The sequence below is a fragment of the Oncorhynchus keta genome, chromosome 36, assembly GCF_023373465.1.
Source record: "Oncorhynchus keta strain PuntledgeMale-10-30-2019 chromosome 36, Oket_V2, whole genome shotgun sequence".
Classification (NCBI taxonomy): Eukaryota; Metazoa; Chordata; class Actinopteri; order Salmoniformes; family Salmonidae; genus Oncorhynchus; species Oncorhynchus keta.
Genome location: NC_068456.1, coordinates 15,524,282 through 15,543,748, shown reverse-complemented (window position 1 = coordinate 15,543,748; position 19,467 = coordinate 15,524,282). Strand labels below are relative to the sequence as shown.

The 19,467-nt window shown below is 43.1% G+C and overlaps 1 protein-coding gene across 1 annotated transcript; it reads right to left on the bottom strand.

The window, feature by feature from the left end:
* Positions 1-323: 323 nt before the first annotated feature.
* On the bottom strand, positions 324-19,275 carry asrgl1 (asparaginase and isoaspartyl peptidase 1). Its single transcript, XM_035759846.1, has 7 exons — positions 19,148-19,275; positions 18,066-18,254; positions 13,627-13,769; positions 13,062-13,216; positions 12,774-12,895; positions 924-1,034; positions 324-802 (listed from the first exon to the last, which is right to left on the bottom strand). The coding sequence occupies exons 2-7, from the start codon at positions 18,250-18,252 to the stop codon at positions 588-590; spliced, it is 933 nt and encodes a 310-aa protein (XP_035615739.1). The 5' UTR covers positions 18,253-18,254; positions 19,148-19,275; the 3' UTR covers positions 324-587.
* Positions 19,276-19,467: the final 192 nt, after the last annotated feature.

Here is a 19,467-nt window from a genome sequence, read left to right as displayed (position 1 = left end):
GATCAAACAGAATGGTTTAGCCTGAATTTGTGAACCGACTACACCCCTACACCCCCTGAGATAAGGAGATCCGACAGAAACCAACCAAAGCAAATTGATGTAAAATAACCGTTAGACAATATCTTGATGTTCTGCACCATCTAGTGGAGTAAACCGAGTGGCACATGACCTTTGCCAGCAGGCCACAGTACATGTAAGGGACACACACTCCATGTGTCATCTTTGTGTGTAACTCTCTGCTAGTATTTATGCATGTCATGACCAACCATGGCTGTTAAGGACTCCAAATGAGGCACTGAAAACCCCTCAGAAAGGACAGCCTGTTTGTTTTTAAAACCCGCTTTATTCCTTCATAGTTACATTTGGCAGTTGATCAACACTTTCCAAATACTGTCTCTAGATATGAGCATTGATCTGAGGATTAGAAAAAATGGAAATAATACTGATTGCTAAAAACACAGTTATGGTAAGAGTCTAGTGGATGGAAAATGTTCAATTCAGTGCGTTCTATGAATTGTTTACCTATGCTTGTTAGTAGGGTTTCTTTTAGACTCTCTCTCAACACATACGTGGACGTGAAGTGTGTGTTAGTAGGGGTCGTCTATGTTCTTTGTGAAGTGTTCTCCAGTGTACAGGCCATAGTGGAGTGTTTGTTGCTGGGCTGCAGCCCAGGCCATCTGCAAGCTGCTGAAGCGGACAGACCATTCACCCTGGGGGTCTACCACCACCACTCCCCCCAGACCTCCCACCCTGTCCTTCATATAGGCCAAGGCCTCGTCTGCTGCTGCCTCCGCGCTGCGCCCTGCAGGGGACACACCAGGGAGGGAGGATAAATGGATGGATTGATGCATGGATGAGATTATCAATGGATGGAGTTACTGATTGACATGCAATCTTTTTTTTTCATAAATCGTGTGTGTTACCTTGCTCCATGTGGAACAGGATGAGTCTAGCCAGAGTGACCTTCATGATGGCTTCACCCTCGCCCGTCGGGGACACTGCTCCAACCCTGTTATCAGCATAACCCCCACACCCTGAAACACATACACACTGCTTTTCACACACTATAAGAGGGAAACATCTGCTACATGTATGGACTTTCACGTGGTCTTAAAGCCTGTTGGAATACTTGAAAAATCAGTCTTCCGTAATGAATTACCAATTTTACAACTGGATTAGTAGAAGTGGTGTGGAAACCTTTTCTAGCCTTGATAGCGTGGCATAGCTGTAACATACCTGGTTGTCTGAGGGTGCCGTTTCCACTTTGAGCCACTCGATGGCGAGGTAAACAATAGAATAGACTACATTTACAGAATGCTCTTTATAGGTACCATAAAGAAAAGTTGTAAACAAACAGAGTATTAAAAAAAGGCCCTGCACCTTTAAGGGTATTTTCTTGACAAGCCAGTCAGACAGTAACCTTTTTTGGTACTCTCCCCTTGGGTGTCAGGTGAGTTTCCAAAAAAGAGAGGGGGAAAAAAACGTAATATGGAAAAATATTGTATCTATATGGAAAATACATTGGATTTGAAAAACGTAATCGACAAACTGTTTTGAGAAAATTTAAGCAAATTTAGCATCTGCAAAGTCATCAACAGCTATTGTTTCAATTCAACCCAGGGTTCAGCTATCAATAGACAACAAATTACCAAAGCTTGAAACCCTAGGCCTGATTTCTAATGTAATCTTCAAGTTAATAATTAGATGTCGGATTTACATCAACATCTCATCCAAAAATCCAAGTTAAAGAATAGGACTAAATCAAATCAAACTTTATTTAAAAGGGAATTTAAAGTTTGATTAGATTATGTCCTATTCTTTAACTTTGGTTTTGGTTGAGATGGAGACGTGAATCCAACATATCAATTATTCATTTGTAGACAATTGGAATTAAAGCCAGACTAAATCAGTGGCACAAAATATATACACTGCTCAAAAAAATAAAGGGAACACCAAAATAACACATCCTAGATCTGAATGAATTAAATATTCTTTAAATACTTTTTTAATTACATAGCTGAATGTGCTGACAACAAAATCACATAAAAATGATCAATGGAAATCAAATTTATCAACCCATGTAGGTCTGGATTTGGAGTCACACTCAAAATTAAAGTGGAAAACCACACTACAGGCTGATCCAACTTTGACTTAATGTCCTTAAAACAAGTCAAAATGAGGCTCAGTAGTGTGTGTGGCCTCCACGTGCCTGTATGACCTCCCTACAATGCCTGGGAATGCTCCTGATGAGGTGGCGGATGGTCTCCTGAGGGATCTCCTACCAGACCTGGACTAAAGCATCCGCCAACTCCTGGACAGTCTGTGTTGCAACGTGGCGTTGGTGGATGGAGCGAGACATGATGTCCCAGATGTGCTCAATTGGATTCAGGTCTGGGGAACGGGCGGGCCAGTCCATAGCATCAATGCCTTCCTCTTGCAGGAACTGCTGACACACTCCAGCCACATGAGGTCTAGCATTGTCTTGCATTAGGAGGAACCCAGGGCCAACCGCACCAGCATATGGTCTCACAAGGGGTCTGAGGATCTCATCTCGGTACCTAATGGCAGTCAGGCTACCTCTGGCGAGCACATGGAAGGCTGTGTGGCCCCCAAAGAAATGCCCCCCCCCCCACAACTGACCCACCGTCAAACCGGTCATGCTGGAGGATGTTGCAGGCAGCAGAACGTTCTCCACGGCGTCTCCAGACTCTGTCACGTCTGTCACATGTGCTCAGTGCGAACCTGCTTTCATCTGTGAAGAGCACAGTGCGCCAGTGGCGAATTTGCCAATCTTGGTGTTCTCTGGCAAATGCCAAACGTCCTGCACGGTGTTGGGCTGTAAGCACAACCCCCACCTGTGGACGTCGGGCCCTCATACCACCTTCATGGAGTCTGTTTATGACCGTTTGAGCAGACACATGCACATTTGTGGCCTGCTGGAGGTCATTTTGCAGGGCTCTGGCAGTGCTCCTCCTGCTCCTCCTTGCACAAAGGCGCAGGTAGCGATCCTGCTGCTGGGTTGTTGCCCTCTTACGGCCTCCTCCACATCTCCTGATGTACTGGCCTGTCTCCTGGTAGCGCCTCCATGCTCTGGACACTAATGTTCTTGCCACAGCTCGCATTGATGTTCCATCCTGGATGACCTGCACTACCTGAGCCACTTGTGTGGGTTGTAGACTCTGTCCTATGCTACCACTAGAGTGAAAGCACCGCCAGCATTCAAAAAGGGACCAAAACATCAGCCAGGAAGCATAGGAACTGAGAAGTGGTCTGTTGTCACCACCTGCAGAACCACTCCTTTATTGGGGGTGTCTTGCTAATTGCCTATAATTTCCACCTGTTGTCTATTCCATTTGCACAACAGCATGTGAAATTTATTGTCAATCAGTGTTGCTTCCTATGTGGAAACTTTGATTTCACAGAAGTGTGATTGACTTGGAGTTACATTGTGTTGTTTAAGTGTTCCCTTTATTTTTTTGAGCAGTGTATATCTCCTTCATATGTTGATATTTGGTTGCGGTACACTTTTACAATACAGTAAATAGACTATTAACTGGTCGACAAGTTAACAAATTAGATGTTGGATTCACATCTACAACTGTACCAAAATACAATTTAAAGAATAGGATTAAGAATATTTGAAATATTTTAATCAAAATGTTTTAATAAATTAGGTCCACTATTGCTCTAAAGGATTAATACCATTCGCCATTCACAAAGGTTCATTTAGGACAGATGTGAATACAGCACTAATTGAACTTTTATTTTAAAAAAGTGTTCTCACTATCGCCCCCTTTGATAAACACAGGTATTAAACGGTTTTCCAAAATTATGTTGGAAATTCTCTTTGTGTGTATCAGATCGTAAGTTTAGCACAATGCTGCTTTGTAATGACCTGTCTTGGTTGGGTTCATGTGAGTGACAGATTGACTACACAAAGGAGTAAACCACAGTATCACTCATAAGCAATTTGTCAGTACACCTAGAACAATGATCTGGGAACTTAAGGGAGTAATACAATATCTCAGTTTCAAGGTAAGAAGCCTGGTGGGGTATCAGTCAAGTCACATGTAGGAACCAACCATGGAACCAACCATGGAGTTTCATCAGGCTTGTATTGAGTTAGTGAACCTCACCAGTAATGATAATAAAGTTTGCTTCATTTACTGTGATTTGAGTCCTCAGTGGTGAATTTCCACAACATTGTCGTCCCGTCTCGAGGTTTACTTACCAAAATTGGTCCACAAGGGCAAAAGCTGGATTGTGAAAATGTGCTTATACTCGGGTAACCTCCGTCAACTACTACATATCTTAGATGCCTCATCAGAAAAAGCTGCTTGGCCTGCATTATCTATCGATGCAGAAAAAGCTTTTTAGACAGGAATGGTCATACAGTGTCTTCGGAAAGTATTCAGACCCTTTGACTTTTACACATTTTGTTATGTTTTAGACATTTTTTCAAATGTATTCAAAATAAAAACAGAAATACCTTATTTACAGAAGTATTCAGCCCCTTTGCAATGAGACTCAAAATTGAACTCGGGTGCATCCTGTTTCCCTTGATCATCCTTGAGATGTTTCTTCAACTTGACTGAAGTCCACCTGTGGTAAATTTAATTCATTGGACATGATTTGGAAAAGCACACACCTGTCTGTCTATATAAGGTCCCACAGTTGACAGTGCATGTCAGAGCAAGAACTAAGCCATGAGGTCGAAGGAATTTTCCGTAGAGCTCAGAGACAGGATTGTGACTAGGCAAAGATCTGTCTGTAGCATTGAAGGTCCCTAAGAACACAGTGACCTCCATCATTCTTAAATGGAAGAAGTTTGGAACCACCAAAACCCTTCGTAAAGCTGGCCGCCTGGCCAAACTGAGCAATCAGGGGAGAAGGGCCTTGGCCAGGGAGGTGACCAAGAACCTGATGGTAACTCTGACAGAGCTCTAGTGTTCCTTTGTGGAGATGAGAGAACCTTCAAGAAGGAAAAACATCTCTGTAGCACTCCATCAATCAGGCCTTCATGGTAGAATTGCCAGACAGAGGCCTTCCAAAAGGCTTTCCAAAAGGCACCTAATCACTCTGATCATGAGAAACAAGATAATCTGGTCTGATAAAACCAAGATTGAACTTTTTGGCCTGAATGCCAAGCATCACATCTGGAGGAAACCTGGCACCATCCCTACGGTGGAGCATAGTGGCAGATTCATGCTGTGGGGTTGTTTTTCAGTAGCAGGGACTGGGAGACTAGTCAGGATCGAGGCAAAGATGAACAGAGCGAAGTAGAGAGAGATCCTTGATGAAAAAAACGCTCCAGAGCACTCAGGACCTCAGACTGGGGCGAATGTTCACCTTCAAACAGTACAATAACCCTAAGCACACAGCCAAGACAATGCAGGAATTGCTTTGGGACAAGTCTCTGAATGTCCTTGAGTGGCCCAGACAGAGCCTGGAATTGAACCCAGACAGAGCCTGGAATTGAACATCTCTGGAGATACCTGAAAATAGCTGTGCAGCAACGCTCCATATCCAACCTGACAGAGCTTGAGAGGATCTGTAGAGAAGAATGGGAGAAACTCAACCAACTACAGGTGTACCAAGCATGTAGCGTCATACCCAAGAAGACTCTATGCTGTAATAGCTGCCAAAGGTGCTTCAACAAAGTACTGAGTAAAGGTCTGAATACTTATGTAAATGAGATATTTCAGTTTGTTTTATTTTATACAAATTAGCAAACATTTCTAAAAACCTGTTTTTGCTTCGTCGTTATGGGGTATTGTGTGTAGATTGATGAGGGGGGGAAAAATGTCATCCATTTTAGAATAAGGCTGTAACGTAACAAAATGTGGAAAACGTCAAGGGGTATGAAAACTTTCTGAAGGCGCTGTATCTCTGGTCGGTCTTGGAACATATGGGAATTGGCGGCAATTTCATTAATATGATTCAAATAATATATGCCAATCCCTAGCCATAGTTCTAACAGGCAATATCCACTCTGCTCCTTTCAGAATCACTAGAAATAACAGACAAGGCGATCCAATCTCACCTGTGCTTATCGTATTATCCATGCAACCCCTGGCTGAGGCAATATGCCAAATTATAGGAAAAAACACCAATTTCCATGAAATCTACTGATCACTTCATCTCATTGTACGCGGATGATATTTTACTATATCTAGACAATGCATCTCAATCGCTTCCAAACGCATTGATGACCATAGATTAATTTGACAGATTTTGATGAAGCTGAATTTATCTAACCAAATCAGCACTAGTGCCTCTCAAGACCCAATGTAAGACTCCATCTCTACCAGTGGTGGTCAGTCACCTTATTTTTTATTACAGCATATAGGATGACTCTCATTCATATTCCATTCACCCACTTCAATGTAACAGCGATAGGTTTAGGCTACTACATGATACTTGAATTTCCCCTATTCCCATCATGAGGTTGCTACAACCTAGCCTATGAATAAAAGTTTACAACGTAGGTGCACACAGGTCGAGAGACACATTTGAGGTGACAGACAGTGACACATAGACAGTGACATGCAATACCGCCTTGCACACTCTTGCCTGCATTGAGCTGATATAGGGTGTAATCATTAGTCCAACAGTTGCAAACAAGAGTTTACATTGGACAAATTCAGGTATGTTTATCCCAGTTTTGTTCTGTTCAGTTTAAGAAATTGACTAAATGAATACACCCCTGATCACACGTAAACACAGTTCACTTTCATAGCAGCCACGTTGTATTCCTCCTCACATCTATGCGCTCTCCTTTTCGAAACCTCTGCCCTTCGTTTGCAGACTTCAATGCACAACACATCAGCTGTACGTGACCAGGTGAAAAAAAATCAAAGCCAAACCGCCACACACAGCCTACATCATTTTCACCATATTAGCTAAAGTAATGTCATAGCTAATAGAACTAATGCATCAGTAAACCCCACTACAACCATGCAGTAATGTTACAGCATAACGTTCGTAAGTAGTTACACGGGTGGGCTCCGGTGGCAATAAATTAGTAATACCAACAGCATACTTTGACTGGGAAGAGTTCCAGTGTTGTAAAGTCATAGCCAGCTAGCTAACATAGCATCCCCCTGTTTGAGCAGGGTCTTTCAGTAGGCTAAACTAGACAGTTGCATTTGCTAGCTAACTAAATTAAACTTAAAAAGAAATTCTTCATTTTGGAAGAAATTATTTTGTTCAAAACTGTTCAACTGTTGTTCTCTCTCTTTGAGTAAACTACTCACAACATTTTATATACTGCAGTGCTAGCTAGCTGTAGCTTATGCTTTCAGTACTAGATTAATTATCTGATCCTTTGATTGGGTGGACAACATGTCAGTTCATACTGAAATAGCTCTGATAGGCTGGAGGACATCCTCTGGAAGTTGTCATAATTACTGTATAAGTCTATGGAAGGTGTGAGTACCATGAGCCTCCTAGGTTTTGTATTGAAGTCAATGTACCCAGAGCAGGACGGAAGCTAGCTTGCTACACCAAGGTGCTACCCTATAGAGTGCTGTTGAGGCTACTGTACACCTTATTTGCAAAAGTGTGTTTAAATCAATTATTATTTGATTTACAGTCAAAACTCACTATAGAGTTCCAAAAAGAGTTCCAAATGAATCTGGGTTTGGAGCCAATGCCAGGAGAACGCTACCTGCCCCAATGCATAGTGCCAACTGTAAAGTTTGGTGGAGGAGGAATAATGGTCTGGGGCTATTTTTCATGGTTCGTGCTAGGCCCCTTAGTTCCAGTGAAGGGACATATTAATGCTATATATTAATATAATGACATTCTAGACGATTCTGTGCTTCCAACTTTGTGGCAACAGTTTGGGAAAGGCCCTTTCCTGTTCCAACATGACAATGCCGTAGTGCACAAAATGAGTTCCATACAGAAAAATGGTTTGTCGAGATCGGTGTGGAAGAACTTGACTGGCCTGCACAGAGCCCTGAACTCAACCCCATCGAACACCTTTGGGATGAATTGGAACGCCAACTGCGGAGGAGGAGGCTATTATAGCAGCAATGTCCGTGCTTTTGGAATGAGATGTTCGACGAGCAGTTGTCCACATACTTTTGGTCATGTAGTGTATATAAACAGCTTTTGGAAAGCAACATATTCTGACCTATCCATTAAAGTATGTTCGACATATCTAATTGAATCTGAACGACCCTTTAACTGGAATACAATATGGACAAATATGACCTTGGCATCCCATAATCCAAACCATCAATTTATTGATTTTAAGTTTGTTCACAGACTGTATTTAACATAGAGGAAATGTTTTACGTAAAATTGGCCCCAACTCCCAACTGATCACTGCGTTCTCTAAATCAGGTTGAACGGCGCTGACAGAGATGGCCACCTCGCTTCCTAGGAAACTATGCAGTTTTTAGTTTTTTTTACGTGTCATTTCTTACATTGGTACCCCAGGTCATCTTAGGTTTCATTACATACAGTCGAGAAGAACTACTGAACATAAGAGCAGTGTCAACTCACCATCAGTACGACCAAGAATATGACTTTCGCAAAGCGGATCCTGTGTTCTGCCTTTCACCCAGGACAATGGAATGGATCCCAGCCGGCGACCCAAAAAAACGACTTCGTAAAAGGGGGAAACGGAGCGTTCTTCTGGTCAGACTCCGGAGACGGGCACATCGTGCACCACTCCCCAACATTCTTCTCGCCAATGTCCAGTCTCTTGACAACAAGGTTGATGAAATCCGAGCAAGGGTAGCATTCCAGAGGGACATCAGAGACTGTAACGTTCTTTGCTTCACGGAAACATGGCTCACTGGAGAGACACTATCGGAGTCGGTGCAGCCAACTGGTTTCTCCACGCATCGCGCAGACAGAAACAAACATCTTCTGGTAAGAAGATGGGCGGGGGCGTATGCTTCATGGTTAACGTGACGTGGTGTGATCATAACAACATACAGGTACTCAAGTCCTTCTGTTCACCTGATTTAGAATTCCTCACAATCAAATGTCGACTGCATTATCTACCAAGGGAATTCTCTTCTCTGCCCCGCCCTCCTTTCGGAAAAGCTGACCACGACTCCATTTTGTTGATCCCTGCCTACAGACAGAAACTAAAACAAGAAGCTCCCGCGCTGAGGTCTGTTCAACGCTGGTCCGACCAATCTGATTCCACACTAAGACTGCTTCCATCACGTGGACTGGGATATGTTTCGAATTGCGTCAGACAACAACATTGACGAATACGCTGATTCGGTGAGCGAGTTCATTAGAACGTGCGTTGAAGATGTTGTTCCCATAGCAACGATTAAAACATTCCCAAACCAGAAACCGTGGATTGATGGCAGCATTCGAGTGAAACTGAAAGCCCAAACCACTGCTTTTAATCAGGGCAAGGTGACCGGAAACATGACCGAATACAAACAGTGTAACTATTCCCTCCGCAAGGCAATCAAACAAGCTAAGCGTCAGTATAGAGACAAAGTAGAATCTCAATTCAACGGCTCAGACACAAGAGGTATGTGGCAGGGTCCACAGTCAATCACGGACTACAGGAAGAAAACCAGCCCCATCACGGACCAGGATGTCTTGCTCCCAGGCAGACTAAATAACTTTTTTGCCCGCTTTGAGGACAATACAGTGCCACTGACACGGCCTGCAACTAAAACATGCGGACTCTCCTTCACTGCAGCCGACGTGAGGAAAACATTTAAACGTGTTAACCCTCGCAAGGCTGTAGGCCCAGACGGCATCCCCAGCCGCGCCCTCAGAGCATGCGCAGACCAGCTGGCTGGTGTGTTTACGGACATATTCAATCAATCCCTATCCCAGTCTGTTGTTCCCACATGCTTCAAGAGTGCCACCATTGTTCCTGTTCCCAAGAAAGCTAAGGTAACTGAGCTAAACGACTACCGCCCCGTAGCACTCACTTCCGTCATCATGAAGTGCTTTGAGAGACTAGTCAAGGACCATATCACCTCCACCCTACCTGACACCCTAGACCCACTCCAATTTGCTTACCGCCCAAATAGGTCAACAGACGATGCAATCTCAACCACACTGCACACTGCCCTAACCCATCTGGACAAGAGGAATACCTACGTGAAGAGGGTAGTAAGTTTTAACTTCCTCGGCGTGCACATCACAGACAAACTGAATTGGTCCACCCACACAGACAGCATCGTGAAGATGGCGCAGCAGCGCCTCTTCAACCTCAGGAGGCTGAAGAAATTCTGCTTGTCACCAAAAGCACTCACAAACTTCTACAGATGCACAATCGAGAGCATCTTGTCGGGCTGTATCACCGCCTGGTACGGCAACTGCTTCGCCCACAACCGTAAGGCTCTCCAGAGTGAGGTCTGCACAACGCCTCACCGGGGGCAAACTACCTGCCCTCCAGGACACCTACAACACCCGATGTCACAGGAAGGCCATAAAGATCATCAAGGACAACAACTACCCGAGCCACTGCCTGTTCACCCCGCTATCATCCAGAAGGCGAGGTCAGTACAGGTGCATCAAAGCTGGAACCGAGAGTCTGAAAAACAGCTTCTATCTCAAGGCCATCAGACTGTAAAACAGCCAACACTAACATTGAGTGGTTGCTGCCAACACACTGACTCAACTCCAGCCACTTTAATAATGGGAATTGATTGGAAATTTAAAATATATCACTAGCCACTTTAAACAATGCTACCTAATATAATGTTTACATACCCTACATTATTCATCTCATATGTATATGTATATACTGTACTCTATATCATCTACTGCATCTTTATGTAATACATGTATCACTAGCCACTTTAACTATGCCACTTTGTTTACATACTCATCTCATATGTATATACTGCACTCAATACCATCTACTGTATCTTGCCTATGCCGCTCTGTACCAACACTCATTCATATATCTTTATGTACATATTCTTTATCCCCTTACACTTGTGTCTATAAGGTAGTAGTTTTGGAATTGTTAGCTAGATTACTTGTTGGTTAATACTGCATTGTCGGAACTAGAAGCACAAGCATTTCGCTACACTCACATTAACATCTGCTAACCATGTGTATGTGACAAATCAAATTTGATTTGATTTGAGGTAGGCACATTTCCAGGGGAGTCCCTTGCAGTTAAATGCTTCTGGGGCAAAGTTACAAAATGTATTTCAAAGTGCATTATTTTATACTGTGTATTTAATGCTTTGCATCTAGTGTGTTACTTAACGATGATAGCCCCTTGAAACTCTCAATCTGAGAAGATTACTGCTGACAGGCAGCATTGCTGCAAAATCAACAGGCTCGTGGATGGGAAATGTGGGGTGAGTTGGGCATATCATTGTTTTTTGTTTTTTTTGTACTTGTAACCTCCCTGAGATTTAAAAAAAAACTTTGAATGTAATCTCAACTGCAATTCAAAACTAAACCAAAATCTGTCATTGTTCTTCCATTGGAATTTGTTTGTGCTTTTAAATGGTTGAAAGCATAGTAATACCACATTGGCAATTCAATCTTCTGGTTGTCTTTTTGAGAGGGTGAATAAAGGTTGACATCTCATTGATCACTGCTCAACCAAATATTGACCACATTTCCACATTGAAATGCCGTGATGTGCCCAGTGGGAAGGGCCAACGGGAGTAGGAGATGGCCGAGCCAAGTTAATGTGTGCCTCAGTTCAACCCGTGAGACACTTTGGTGTGCCAACTTATTTATACTACTGTGTTTGTGAAGTTCATGCAGGCTTCCTACCTTTGTATATGGACCACACTTCCGAATTAACATTTTTATAAAAAGGTCATGTTAACGGACACTATCTCATAGAACAGAACATATAAAAGATCTCCGAAACCTGTGTTAACCTCATAACTTGTTTTTTGGCCTTCATCCCAAAACCCAATTCTTTCCCCCACAGGAATGACCAGGGGTAGAAATTGCCAACAATTTTTTTTTTTTTTTACGACTACAAGCTGGCGAGCTCTACATGCATATCTGTACATTTACTGGCCTATTTAACCTTTTAAGTTATTTTTCTCTTTACAAAATACACACTTCACTCAACTCACACAAAGTTGTGTATTGAATGCAGTGGTTAGTTGGTTAGTGGTGACATAAACCTATTTATAATATCTGCCTGGTTCTAACCGGACAACCTGCGGTGGGTTACCAACTCTACAGTCAGCACTCAGTATATAGCAGGCGAGGGCTCAGAACGGTTCCAGGTAGCCCTTACGTTTGTAAACTAGTGATCTATGACACTCTTGACAGCGATTCACTTCTAAAGGCATGTCAGTGAAAGGGGATATTTGGGTGAATTGCATAGCTGATCATTGATAGTTTACCAGCATCACTGATTAACATGAGAACATGTCTCACCATGAGACTGCACTTACCACTTCTTCAATTACATGCAAGTAAGATTGTTTAACCCCTGTTCTGTGTATGTGTGTAAATGTATGTGCATATGTTGTGTACGTACTGTATGCCTGTGCCTCTGCACTTTTATGAAGCAATCTATATGTTTGAGGTAGCAGTGTGTGTTGTTCAGACTGCTGGCTGTAATAATCTCCATAGTCAAATATTAACCCAGCAGGTCGTAAGTGAGTGGCTCCACACCACCACACATTCCTCCACGTCTCAGCGGTCAAGGTTCACCAAGCTACTCAGCTTTCTGGATCACTGTTAAAGCTAAAGGTCTCTTCCTCATTTCCCCACTCCTCTCTTTCTCTCTCTTACTTCCTCTCCACATCTCTTTACCTCATAAGACATAACATCAGATGTCTCACCGATACATGCTGTGTCCCCCACCCTGCCCTCCATCTTGTTCAGCATGCCACCGGTGGAGGTGGCACAGGCTATGTTCCCCTCTGCATCCACTGCCACCGCCCCTACCGTACCCATCTTGCCCCTGTGACAGACACACTTCAATTAAAAATGTCATTAACATCTATCATACCATGCTATGTTCAATCATGTCACACTATCATACATCTCATCATGTTACAATCCATTTCAATATCTACCTAATGTATTCAACTCTATGGTATGAAATATCATGTCATGCTTTATCTTACATCTGGCACTCCACCGGGTTGGCATCAGCTGCCAGGTTCTTCTTCCAGCGCATACGGGCATACTCTGTGATCAGTGATTCCTCTGGCACCTCGGGTACACCCATCGACCGGGCAAACTGACTGGCACCCTCTCCAGTCAGACACAGATGGCTCGTCTGCAATGGGTAACGGGCTCATTCAATGGGGAACAATGTTCAATATGTAGAGAATATACTGTACCTCACTTACTTACGCGTGAGAGAGCGCTGTGGGAAAGTGCGCTGGGTTTCAATAAATAGATGACGCATCACCTGGCGGCACAATGCCTCTCCCCTATTTGACCTAGATAGTTTCTGTGTATGCATTGATATGTAGGCTACGTGTGCTTTTAGATAATATATATATATATATATATTTATATAGTTCTGTCCTTGTCCATTAATATTCTGTATTATGTCATTATCATGTTTCATGTGGACCCCAGGAAGAGTCGCTGCTGCTTTTGTAACAGCTAATGGAGATCCGAATAAAATACCAAACACCCTGAACTGTCTAAGCAAAGTGTGTGTGCCTGTGTGTACAGTACCTTGTCCATGACCAGTCTGGCCAGTTGGACAGGATTGGCCACTTTTCTGACCGCAGAAACAGCTCCGCTGGCCAGATATCTCCCGTCCATCACGATGGCATCCATCTCCACCTCACCCTTAGCGTTCAACACCGAGCCTAGCCCTGATGCATGCAGAGATACAAGAGGACACAGAGACATGTCTTCAGATTATGGCGCAGAAGGAGATGGCAGCATCGCGACGAGCTCTTCAGCAACTCTGCAGTATTTTGTTTGTTTATGTACTATCGTTTACTTTATTAGCTCAGGAATTGTTGTGAAATTACATACAGCCGGGGAGAACTGGATATTAGAGTGGCGGTAACTCACCAGAACTACCATCATTACGGCCAAGACTTCCCTGGAGCAGATCCCATGATTATTCTCCCGAGAGCAATCAAACTTATTCCAGAGGCCACCCCAAAACAACGCCGGCGAAGGAGAGGTACTCGAGGCGGTCTTCTAGTCTGACTCAGGATGCGTGCACACCATCCACCGCACCAGAGTATTTTACTCGCTAATGTCCAATCTCTGGATAATAAAATATGCAAACTGGAAACCACATATCCTGAGGCTGCATTTATTGTAGCTGGGGATTTTAACAAAGCAAATATGAGAAAAAAGGCTCCCTAAATCCGGACAGGCTGAACAACTTCTTCGCTCGCTTTGAGGATAATACAGTGCCACCGACACGACCCGCTACCAAGAACTGTGGGTTCTCCTTAGGCGTGGCCGACATAAGACCTTTAAGCATGTTAACCCTCACAAGGCTGCCGGCCCAGATGGTATCCCTAGCCGTGTCCTCGGAGCATGCGCAGACCAGCTTGCTGTTGTGTTCACAGATATATTCAATCTCTCCCTATCCCCGTCTGTTGGCCCCACATGCTTCAAGATGGCCACCATTGTCCCTGTATCTAAGAAAGAAAAGGAAATTGAACTAAATGACTATCGCCCCGTAGCACTCACCTCTGTCATCATGAAGTGCTGTGAGAGTCAAGGATCATATCACCTCCACCTTACCTGTCACCCCAGAACCTCTTCAATTTCCTTACAGCCCCCAATAGATCCACAGATTATGCAATCGCCACAACACTGCACACTGCCCTGTCCTGTCTGGACAAGAGGCATACCTATGTAAGAATGCTGTTAATTGACTATAGCTAAGCATTCAACACCACAGTACCCTCCAAGCTCATCATCAAGCTCGAGGCTCTCGTTCTGAAGCCCGCACTGTGCAACTGGGTCCTGGACTTCCTGACGGGTCACCCCCAGATGGTGAAGGTAGGAAAAAACACAGCTTCGCTGATCCTCAACACCAGGGCCTCACAAGGGTGCGTGCTCAGCCCACTCCTGTACTCCCTGTTCACCCATGACTGCGTGGGCCAAGCACACCAACAACTCAATCCTCAAGTTTGCAGATGACACAACAGTATTAGACTTGATTACCAACATTTACATTTACATTTAAGTCATTTAGCAGACGCTCTTATCCAGAGCGACTTACAAATTGGTGCATTCACCTTATGACATCCACAACGATGAGACAGCCTACAAGGAGGAGGTGAGGGCTCTGGGAGTGTGGTGCCAGAAAAATAACCTCTCACTCAATGTCAACAAAACTAAGGAGATGGTCATGGACTTCAGGAAAGAGCAGAGGGCGCACCCCCTATTCACATTGATGGGACCGCAGCGAAGATGGTGGAAAGCTTCAAGTTCCTCTGCATACACATCACTGACAAACTGAAATGGTCCACCCAAACAGACAGTGTGGTAAAGAAGGCGCAACAATGCCTCTTCAACCTTAGGAGGCTGAAGAAATGTGGCTTAACACCTAAAACACCCAATCTTTTACAGATGCACAATTGAGAGCATCCTGGCGGGCTGTATCACAACCGCAAAGCTCTCCAGAGGGTGGTACGGTCTGCCCAACGCATTACCGGTGGGCAAACTTCCCGCCCTCCTGGACCCCTACAGTACCCGATGCTATAGGGTGGCCAAAAAGATCATCAAGGACATGAACCACCCGAGCCACTGCCTGTTTAACCCGTTATCATCCAGAAGGAGAGGTCAGTACAGGTGCATCAAAGCTGGTACCGAGACTGAAAAACAGTTTCTATCTCAAGGCCATCAGATTGCTAAACAGCCATCACTAGCACATCAGGGACGGCTGCCTATAGACATAGATTAGGAATCACTGGACACTGGACACTTTTAGAAATGGATCAATAGCCACTTTAATAATGTTCCGTATCTAGCATTACTCATCTCATATGTATAATCTACACTCCACACTATTCTACGGTATCTTAGTCACTTTTAAATTGTGTTTACATATTGCGTCACCCATTTCATGTACTGTATTCTATACTCTACCACTGACGGTTAAACATCTCCAGCACATCAGAGGATGCTGCCTATAGACATAAAATAGGAATCACTGGCCACTAAGGAAATTAAACACTAGCCACTTTAATAATGTCTCTGTATCTTGCATTACTCATCTCATATATATAAACTGTACTCTTAGTCACTTTAATTGTTTGTAAATATTGCATCACCCAGCTCAGTGGGTGATGCAATATTCACCCAGCTCAGTTTTTCATATTTCCTGACATTTAATCGAAGTAAAAATTCCCTGTTTTAGGTCAGTTAGGATCACCGCTTGATTTTAAGAATATGAAATGTCAGAATAATAGTAGAGAAAGATTTATTTAAGATTTTATTTCTTTCATCACATTCCCAGTGGATCATAAGTTTACATACACTCAATTAGTATTTGGTAGCATTGCCTTTTAATTGTTTAACTTGGGTTGAACGTGTCGGGTAGCCTTCCACAAGCTTCCCACAATAAGTTGGGTGAATTTTGTCCCATTCCTCCTGACAGAGCTGGTGTAACCGAGTCATGTTGGTAGGCCTCCTTGCTCGCACACGCTTTTTCAGTTCTGCCCACAAATTTTCTTTGGGATTGAGGTCAGGGCTTTGTGATGGCCACTCCAATCCCTTGACTTTGATGTCCTTAAGCCATTTTGCCACAACTTTGGAAGTATGCTTGGGGTCATTGTCCATTTGGAAGACCCATTTGCAACCATGCTTTAACTTCCTGACTGATGTCTTCAGATGTTGCTTCAATATATATATTTTTTTATTTTACCTTTATTTTACTAGGCAAGTCAGTTAAGAACAAATTCTTATTTTCAATGACGGCCTAGGAACAGTGGGTTAACTGCCTGTTCAGGGGCAGGACGATAGATGTGTACCTTGTCAGCTCGGGGATTCGAACTTGCAACCTTTCGGAGGTCTACAATTGTTTTTCTGAGATCTTGGATGATTTCTTTAGATTTTCCCATGATGTCAAGCAAAGAGGCACTAAGTTTGAAGGTTGGCCTTGAAAAACATCCACAGGTACACCTACAATTGACTCAAATTATGTCAATTAGCCTATCAGAAGCTTCTAAAGCCATGACATCATTTTCTGGAATTTCCCAAGCTGTTTAAAGGCACAGTCAATATGTAAACATCTGACCCACTGGAATTGTGATACAGTGAATTATAAGTTAAATAATCTGTCTGTAAACAATTGTTGGAAAAATCACTTGTGTCATGCAACTATAGTTTGTTAATAACAATACATTTGTGGAGTGTTTGAAAAATGAGTTTAAATGACTCCAACTTAAGTGCATGTAAACTTCCGAGTTCAATTGTATACTGTACTCTATACTATGCCACAATCTTCGTCCAATCCCGCTCTGATATGTGTTTATCTATTCTTTACTTAGATGTGTGTATTTTGAGTATATGTTGTGAAACTGCACTGTTGGAGCTAAAAGCACACGCATTTTGATACACCCGCAATAACATCTGCTAAACACGTGTATGTTTATTTTAATTGTTACCTTTATTTAACTAGGCAAGTCAGTTAAGAACAAATTCTTATTTTCAATGACTGCCTAGGAACAGTGGGTTAACTGCCTGTTCAGGGGCAGGACGATAGATTTGTACCTTGTCACCTCGGGTATATGAACTTGCAACCTTTCGGTTACCAGTCCAACGCTCTAACCAGTAGGCTACCCTGCCACCCCAGCATTTTATGTGACCAATAAAATGTGACATTCTTTATCAACCTTTCTTTATCCAGGTTAGTGTCATTGACAGTAAAATCTGGTAGCACTTCATTTATGGTACAGTTTCTATTGGTGTTTACAACAACAACAAACAAGTACAAGATAAATGAATAATTATTTGGTAATTCCATGTTAATATTGCGTAATTATTACCATGGAACCATGTACCAAGTAAATATAGGTGGAGCTATTTACCTTATCTGACCCTATTGCTGATCTCAGAGGGGCCAGGTGGTTTTTCTCTGGCCATGTGACCAGGCTAGGAAAGACTCCAGGCCCTAGTCATGGGTGTGTGTTTACCTGCGTTGTAGTGGTGGTCATTCTCCAGCAGAGTGACAGCCTCTACCACAGCATCCATGGCACTGCCCTGCCCCTGGAGTTTGGAGTATCCCCCCCTGACTGCAGCCTGGACCCCAGCACAAGACAGCTGCACACGCTCTTTAGGGATAAACCCCGCTCCCCCATGGACCACCAACACAGGCAACATGTCTGCCAGAGAGGCCCGGGAGAGAGAGATGGTAAGACAGGTAAAGCGATTTAAAGACCTTATACTAAAGAGGTTTAAAGAGGTTTGTGTTACACATGGGCACATGGGGATGGCCACATAGTTTAAATATCAATCTTGAAATTGAGGTGTCCTGATTTACCCAGTGTCTAATATTAAGGACATTCTGGGTAGATGAACTAGTCACCACCAAAAAACCTGCTTGAAACCATTGTTGGGTTAGAGCTGGGCAGGAACAAAAGCCAGCACTGTAGCTCATCATGACCAAGCGGTGGCCACTGGTGTACATCATACTCCTCATTGTGCCAGTTGTTTTGTTTGGTCAGGAAAAACTCCTGGCCCGTGTACACTTAATAATAGTTTCCATCCATTAGCATTGAAACGGCACTTACGTTTCATATTATAGTGTAGCCTACTCTATATAATTTAAACCAGTTGTCACCACAATTTGTGCAAAGGAATAATTGAATGCATCCGAAACGAATGAAGTGGGACTTTAAGCTCAGACACGACCACAAATAAATAGCGCAATGGACACACATCGGAATGTATGTGAAAAATAACACTATTCGATGTTGACATAATATACATTTGTATACACACGGAGAGAATGTGCACTGATCATTTTTGCTGGGAAATGTTTCTAGTGTTATATAAACACTAGAAACATTTCCCAGCAAAAATGATCAGTGCGACAAAAATTATCAGTGCACATTCTCTCCGTGTGTATACAAATGTATACAATGTGCACTGATACTTTTTGCTGGGAAATGTTTCTAGTGTTATATAAACACTAGAAACATTTCCCAGCAAAAATTATCAGTGCACAAAAATAATCCGTGCACATTCTCTCCGTGTGTATAACCCCGTTTCTTACCAGATAATCGGTAGACGGTCAGTTCTCGACACCAGCGCTGTTATTAACATATGTACTAGTCTTCAGTCAGTACTTCCACTTCTTCGATGAGGTTTAACGGCGGTTGGCAACCAATAAATGTTGCAACCCCGCCACCTCCTGGACTGGAGTAGAACTCCCTTATACTTTGCTTGAAAATATAAATAAATAAACAAATACCCTACCATCTAACACTACACTCACAAACAAATACAAATAACACCACCTACTCCACTATTTAAATATATTTAGTCCTAGGGTAGGCCAACAACCTGAAAGGATGGGACACCACCTACTTAACA